The sequence below is a fragment of the Lactuca sativa genome, chromosome 1 (genome assembly GCF_002870075.4).
Source record: "Lactuca sativa cultivar Salinas chromosome 1, Lsat_Salinas_v11, whole genome shotgun sequence".
Lineage (NCBI taxonomy): Eukaryota > Viridiplantae > Streptophyta > Magnoliopsida > Asterales > Asteraceae > Lactuca > Lactuca sativa.
This window is the reverse complement of record NC_056623.2, coordinates 132,138,160-132,146,702: the sequence shown is the minus strand read 5'-3', so window position 1 is coordinate 132,146,702 and position 8,543 is coordinate 132,138,160. Positions and strand designations below refer to the sequence as shown.

The 8,543-nt window shown below is 32.0% G+C and overlaps 1 protein-coding gene across 1 annotated transcript; it reads left to right on the top strand.

Annotated features, from left to right (window-relative positions):
* Positions 1-1,313: 1,313 nt before the first annotated feature.
* Positions 1,314-2,848, top strand: LOC111909391 (uncharacterized). Its single transcript, XM_023905204.3, has 2 exons — positions 1,314-2,323; positions 2,479-2,848. The coding sequence occupies exon 1, from the start codon at positions 1,673-1,675 to the stop codon at positions 2,108-2,110; it is 438 nt and encodes a 145-aa protein (XP_023760972.1). The 5' UTR covers positions 1,314-1,672; the 3' UTR covers positions 2,111-2,323; positions 2,479-2,848.
* Positions 2,849-8,543: the final 5,695 nt, after the last annotated feature.

The window sequence follows — 8,543 nt, the reverse complement described above, 5'->3', positions numbered from 1 at the left end:
TATAATTGAAAAAAAAACATAATATGACAATAAAAAGACTATATGATCAATGATCAATGATTTTGAAGGATTGTTAGGGTGATATGATGGTCATAAAACGGGAAGAACAAAAAAATTTAAACTATATATATATATATATATATATATATATATATATATATATATATATATATATATATAAGAAAGGTAAAAGAATAATAATCTAAGTATTCTACTTAATGGTCAGAGAAAGGAAAAAAGAAAGGAATTAGGTGTAGAACACATTTAGAGAAAATAAAATTCCTTCTAGATATATCCCTTGCATGTTGGTTATTAGGAGCATATATTCAATAAGTACTATCTTGAGAGAAAACGATCTTTAACAACATAACCTACAAACATATAGTGTTCAAAATTTTGTAAGGACTTATTTTAAAATGTCAACCAAATCCGAACAAAGCTCACTATACAACACTCTAAGCCAAGTAGTTTCTTTAGATGCTTTCCAAAATAGCCATGTACTCAACTTCCATGGTAGAAGAAAGCAAAGGTAGATTGAAGTGCAACCTTCTAACTCACATCAAGAAGGCTTGAACCTATTGAACCCTAAATCTGAAAGGCTCGGAATCTATGACAGAATCTAGAACTGGAGGTGTCAATTAGCACATATACAAGCTGGGTTTTTTCTTCATCCTAACTTCTAAGATGAAATATGATCGATTAATAAAACTATTTGAGCACCGATGTATCAGGCTATTCATTCAAGAAGAGGTCTTTTGACGTTTAAAACAAGAGATGTCTTTTGCAAGAAGATAATCGTGTGCATATCGTTTTAGGATTGATGGAGGATCTTGTGCAAGAAGTTAATTGAGTTTTTTCTATAGGTGTATAGGGATGGATCAAAGAAGCATCTTTTGACAAATCTCGAATACATGGGTGTAAAAAAAATATGGAGAGGATGCTGATGGTGCAAAAACTTAGGTTGAATGTTTAGGAGAGAGAGAGAGAGAGAGAGAGAGAGAGAGAGAGAGAGAGAGAGAGAGATATGTTGGTCATCTTTTTTTTTAATTAATAAAATATAAAAATATGTATTAAAAATATAAAAATAAAACTAAAAAGGTATTTTAGTATTTTAATTTTATAGGGAACAAAATTAAAAATTAGCCCAAAAAGACCTTAATTAAAAAAATCGAGCTTTTGAACAAGAAAAAGTACAAACACACGGACCATTTTTATAGTTTTGTCTTGGACTTGCATCTTTGACCCATTGAATAAACCATTAAAATAGTTCTACAAAAAACTTAAAACAGTCCAACCCTAGCTCAGTCTATAGATCCCTGCCATTAAACCCTAGTAGTATCACAAGTTCAGATCCCAATGATGTCGCGTACACTGGGTTCAAGAGTCGACGAGTTGGAATCGAGCATGGGAACAATGCAAACGGAAATCGGCAATATTTAATCAGAAATTGGATCGATGAAAGAAGATATGCAGAAGATAATGAAGCAATTGAAAGTATTGGTCAGAAACGTGGGTGTTGATCGTGAGATAAATCACTTTACTGCAAATCAAAAAAGAAAACTAGATTTACCTAGTTTCGACGGAAAAGATCCGGAGGATTGGATCCTTAGAGTAGAACATTACTTTTCTCTCAATCTTCAAACAGATGAAGAACGTATCGAATTAAGCAGCGATGACAGCTTTTGAAGGTGACGCAATTAGATGGTTTCAATGGGAGAATAAGAGAAGTCCGATGATTCAATGGGAAGACATGAAACTGAAATTGTTGAAGCATTTCGGAATCACCGGTCATGGTTCACTCTTTGAAAATTTTCTGGAAGTGAAACAGGAGGGCACTGTTGCTGATTATCGAAGGAAATATGTGAATTTAGCTGCACCTTTAGAAGGTATATCCGAAGAGGTGTTCTTGAGTCAGTTTATGAAAGGATTAAAACCGATTATCAAAGCTGAAACTAGGCTTGTTTCACCTACAAACGTGTCTGATGCAATGGATATTGCAAGTAGAATTGAAGTGAAGAATAAAACCCTCAAAAGTGATGGAAATGGGGTCGATGATCATGAAGAAGTTGATCAAGGGGTTCTTGCCTATCTCCGGTTTCCTCCAAATTAGTAAAGATTAATTGCGTTGAAACACAAAGCTTTTAGTAGGTTGATGGTATATTATAGGATAATGTTATAATTAAATGCAAGAAGCACAACGTATTTTATGTTTGGGATATAATTTGATGATTTTGAAATGTTTTTTTCTTTGTAGTGTTATTGAAAAGGGCATACATGTAAATGAACTTTCACAGAAGCTGAAAATTTCTCATGATAAACTCATGTAAGCCCTCCTCCTCCTCTCTCTATAACTATAAAATGTGAAATTATAATTTGTGAAGAGTAAAACGGAAGAAATACACAATCAGGCTTTCGTTTATTTGTTTATTATATTAGCATGTTGCTATTTCTTACATTTAGCACATTGGAATACGACAGGGAATCAATAACAAGACTTGAAATTGAAGGCAAGATATATTCAACAATCGATGAGTTCCACTACAAACCAACAATTAGCAGTTGATGATACAAAACTCTATATCTCATAATTTTATTAATGGTTTTGCTTGATTGGTAGGAAATTAGAAATGTGATGGATTTATGGTAAAAGATTTAGTACCATTGTTTTATACAGTTAACTTTTTTTTTTTGTTTTTTTCTGCAACCATAACATAACTCAAAAAATTTAGTATCAAGGTTCAAGAAAACCTTTTTTTTTCTTCTGAATATTTGGTTCAACCATATTGGATTTTTTTTGTTTTGTGATCTTTTAGTCTTTTTCGTTTTGTTTTTCAGTTGATAGAAATAGTAATTAAAATCTTTAGTTTATTGAATTTAAATCCATGAAAGAATATGGAATGTTTTGATTTTTAGTAATATGTAATAATGAAAATCATTCTAGAATTTATATTTGACAACCAATTAATTGGAGTTTTACTCATGTTTTGCATTTTATTACTTTTGAAACAAAAACAAAAAAAATCAAATGTTAATAATATTACACTTAGTTGTTAATTTTTTTTTTTAGCATTGAAAGTGATAGTTTTGGTCATTTTTGGCAATAACTTGTTATTTTTGGTTTTATGTTTTGTATAATTAACTTGTATTATCCAATAGTATTTTCTTTCTTAATTAGTTTATTATATTAAATGTTCTATAAGGTCATGATATTTTCTTGTATCAAGTATTTAATTGTAATTATATAACACTATCGTCTTTTATTTATGTAACTACATTTGTAATAATTATATTATCTTTTATATTTTTGACAAAGGACCCTCCTTTTTATCTAGTTTTTTATAACTTAAAAAGAACAAACTAAATGAAAAGACTTTATAAATGTATGTAGTCTTATCAACCCTATGAATATATTTGCCGATAGATAATTAATTTCATTGATGACTTTGATTCGTTATTGTTTAAACTTTTGAATTGCTTAAACTGTTTCATAGTGCAAATTGAAATACAACTCATTGAGACCATCATTAACCTTTTCATTTTGATAAAGAAAAACGAGTTTTTAAACCAAATCTCCTTGGAACATCTTAGGAGTTTTAAAATCACTTCACAACTCATTCTATCAAAGAACACTTACTCGTCATTTGTAAGGTCTTTATAGCATAGTATCATCTGGTCACTTGGAAATTGTCTTATGATATTCGACGTAGCTTTCGTATTCTCTAGTGGGATTAGTTGGACAAGATCACCTAGCCACTAATTGAATATCGATAATATAAAATTTTGAATTGGATAAAACAGGTCTTACAGTCTTCTATATAATGTTTTAAAGAACTATTTCATTTATAATATTTTTGGAATTATGCTTACTACAACAAATATATATTTAAAATATTTCCAATCAAACAAGTACATTAAATACTTTTGTTAGACTAAGGATGAAATGGTATGTACTTATCTAAAAGTATAGAGTTATGGAGCTTATGTAAGATACAAGCTTAACTTATTCTAACATCTACTAATTGCATTTATATAGAATATCCTAAATGATTGCTTAGGATAAATTTTCTATAATCTCACTCATTGTCATTCTAGAAGATATATATTTAAAATGTTATTTTTTTAATACGGTGAAATTTGGAACTTTATGAGCTAATGACCCATATACTAAATGCATCATAGTTTGAGACTAGCAAGTTTTTCAACAGTTTTTAAACTTGTTCAAAAAGTTGATCGAAAACTAATAGAACACATAAAGATGCATTCATGTATGATTATCAAATATGAGTTTGATTAATCTTCCTCGATATAGTATGACTATAAAGAGTAAATGAGTTTTCAAAGGAGAAAACATATATGGATTCAAAATCTTTTTTAGATTTAGTTCGACATCTCAAAGTGAGAATCTTCTTTCTTATAAGAAAATTGCATAATGTGATTTCTTTATAAATCAAGACAACTCTTGTGTTTTTGATAAAGCTAGTGGGAGTACAGTGACATTCCTAGTCTTGCATGTGAATGACACACACACACTAATTCTTGGAAATAAAGATATACAGATAGATCATGTCAAAATTAAAGGATTAAGTTGAACTGCATTAATTTTCAAGGATGTTAAAGAGCTTAAGATATAAGGTTTTGAGAGAGTTTATTTTGTCAATACTACATGACATGATTTTAAGCATGCCTTGGATCCTAGTACAATGGTTGAACTAGTTATTATGACTGGATTCCATATGTTGTTGCATCTGGATTCAAAATACGTGCCATGTAATGCGTGAAGGTGATATATATATTGTATGTATGGAGCAAGAAGAACAAATACAACTAGATTGAAATGATCCTTGATCACTATCGGGGATGTCCTCATTGTGAATGAAGTAAACTTATACGTATAGGATTTCTATGTAGATTTTAATTGCAGTTACACTACAGAGTTAGAAGACAATGTTATTCGGGGAACCACACATTATGATGCTTAAATGATTAGTTCATTTATAACTATAAGTAATCTCAATACGCAAAATTGGTATATAAGTCATTAAGCATTCAAAACATTATGTAGAGTTTTCTCTATAAATGTGATATAAATAAAACCGAAAATGTTAGTATTCACAAAGTTTATACAAATCAAGTTTGTCGAATCTAGTTAACTAAGTTCCTTCATCAGGTAAAGCTTGAAAGTCAAGATGGTACTATAGGACCTTGTTGTTCAAAGTGAATGGATTTCATTGAAATTTATTATTTGGATACTAGAATACTATTTGGATACTGGAATGGTACAAGTAACATATATTGAAATGGATTGATATATTATATATAGTCTTGTCATTTAATAGTCGTTGTGTTCTATATTAGGATGCTAAATCCTTGAATAACATGGTTGTTCTAAATATCCAAAGTCATTCATAGTTGTGGGAGCACCTATGAGGTAAGACTAATATGAATGGATTGGTTAATTTTGAAGGACATGAAAATGCAAGGAGATATGACCAGTTTCATAGGTACAGGATTAAGATAATAAGTATTGTGCATGACCCGTGTCAAAAGCACTTTATGGATCGTAGTCATGAGTGTGTTTTGATAAGAGGTAGTATCTTTGTAATCTTCAACATGAGATATATATTTGGGACATAAGTGTAGGAATTGTTGTGCTTCAACATTGGTTAACATTGTTCTGTAAAAGCCAGTTATAAGATCCATCGTTGGTTATAACATGAATTATATGGTGGGCGTATGTATCCAAGATGGGATTTGTTCATCTTATTCATTGAGAGTTAGAAATCTAAGGCCTTATTAAAGGTAAACAACATAAAAGAAATTCCAACCAATCAAAACAAAGTACTTTTAAAATTTTTCATAACTTTAATATATATATATAACAATGACATCTATTGGAAATGATATATCAGATAATATTGATTATGAAGAGTTCTTGAATAACTTTATTTTCAATAATGCTAAGAGAGCATCATGATATATGTTACTATCTAAGATTTGTATATTGTATTATTGTACTTTTGTTTTGATCATTTTTTTAATGTTTATTTTCTTATAATAGTATTAATGAATTTTGCTTGTATATAAAATTATATTTAGGGACCTATTTTTATTTTTCATAGAGGTGCTTCAAAATCCATGGGACGCCCCTTTTTACAAGCTTTGTTCATGGAGGTGTTGTATAATTTTATAGTATTTTTTCATTTACACATGTTTTTTTTCTACTTTTTTTTTTCTACTTTAATATGATGTTTATTATAGTGGAGATATTTTAATACTACTTTTTCTTGATTTGGTATTTATGTGGCAAAAAAAAACTTACAAGATTTCTTATATAGTTATATTGGATGATTCAAGTGAAACTAGAATATATTAACATAATAGAGTCCATAGGGAAGATAAATAGAGTTGGTGCTTTAATGAAAATCAAACAACTTAAGTAAATTTGTAAGATATATATTTTGTTACGTGTAAAGAACACAGGTGTTACATGAAATTGTATATCTTCAATCGTATATTTGATACAAGAGGTACATGAGTTTAAATACATAGAGAAGTACAACTAATGTGGAGAGAAAAACTCCTACATATCTGCTATGACTATTTGACTGAAATACTAAATCAAAAAGCAATCATCAATAAATATATAACACCCTGTTCTGAAAGTATTCATTTATGGATTTCAGAGGCCAAGGCTAGGGGCGTTTTGGTCTTTCATGGGTTCTAAATTTTATTCGAGAAGTTTTGTTGCTAAGGTGTGTCGCTAGAAGCATAGGGCTTCTCGCCACCTTTTCGTGGATATAAAGTTCGTCGAAAACGGACTTAGGATGTAGAAGTTATAGCATTTTGAAGTTGTTAACATTTATGGTTCCTTAATGGAAAAGTTGGCAAGGCAGTCCCATGTATGCATGAAGTGCACGCGTGTGTTTAGCTGGGTACGCCCAACGTAAGGTTGGGTTACACCCAGCGAACAAAGGGAAATGTTCGCGGGTGCCTTAGGCGTACGCCCGACGTACAGGATGTACGCCCAGCGTACGTCCAGTGTCTAGAAACCCTAATTTTAGGGTGAGCCACTATATAAAGAATATAATGGCTCAAACCCTAGCCTCCTTATCAGCCTCCCTAACCTCAGAGAAACCCTAGAACGCTTCATCCCTTCATTCTTGTGAAATCTTAACCTTGGGAAGCTCATCTTGGTGGTTTTAAGCTTGCCAATGTTGATTTGTTGGTGAATGCATAAAATGACACACACGATTGACTGAGTAGGTAATGTCAAGTCTAGTGACTGTTGCATATTGAAGTGACACCACTACTTGCCTGTATAGCTTTGGATCACAGAACGGATCACCAGCCTTTTGTAGACGACTGTACGGATCAGCAGGTGTAGACATAGGTGAGGCTAATGACATATTACTCCTGTTGAGAATATATGTGACATATGCTTGTTGTGACAAGGTTAGTCCAGACTTCTTTTTGTGAATTTGTAACCCAAGAAAAAAATGCAAGTCTCGAAGGTCCTTAAGTGAGAATATCTGATTCAATTCATTAATAAAGAATTGAACTTCAAGAATATTAGTACCTATGATAATCAAATCGTCCACATAGACTAAAACATAAATTGTAACAGTAGGAGTAATATGAACAAATAGTGAGGTGTTAGCTTGACAAGCGTGAAAACCATGTGAGACTATATAATTTTTGAGCTTTGTAAACCAAGCTCATGGTGCCTGTTTAAGGCTATAAACAACTTTATTCAACCGACATACATGATTAGGGTGATTTGGATCTTCAAATCCCCTAGGTTGTTTCATATACACCACTTCTGATAGATCGCCATTAAGAAAGGCGTTATTGATGTCCAATTGTCGAATGTACCAGCCTTGAGATAGAGCAGTCGAAAGCACCAGTCTAATTGTTGTCGGTTTAATAACAGGACTGAACGTATCAAAATAGTCTACTCCTTCTTCTTGACTGAAACCTTTAGCAACTAGTCGTGCTTTGTATCTGTCAATTGTACAATCCGATCGTTTCTTGACCCTGTATATCCACTTAGAACCAATAATATTGACATTAGTAGGACAAGTAACGAGTGACTAGGTGTTATTTTTCATGAGAGCCTCATAGTATGCTCGCATCGCATCTTGCCAACATTTGTGCCTAATTGCCTTAGAAAAAAGGCGACGTTCAAAGGTAGGGCCATGAGAAAGATCGACATTGAATAACTTGGGTTTGAGAGAGTTTGTGTGTGTACGAGTGACCATCGGGTGTTGACTATTTTCAGCTATTCGGAAAATGGATGTAGTTGGCATAGGTTGGGAGGTATTAGAAGAAGAGATGTGTTATGATAACGGAGTGGCAGGGGGCGGAGGGTTTGTAGAAGGAAAGACTGATGGGCTAGATGGAGTAATATATGGACGAGGGGTGATAGTTGGGCCTGATGGACTGGTTGGATGAATAAAAGGAGTTGAGTTTGGTGGATTAGGAATTTGGGTTGGATTATCAATGACAACCGTATGTGAAGGATCGTGTTGGGATCATGACTTTAG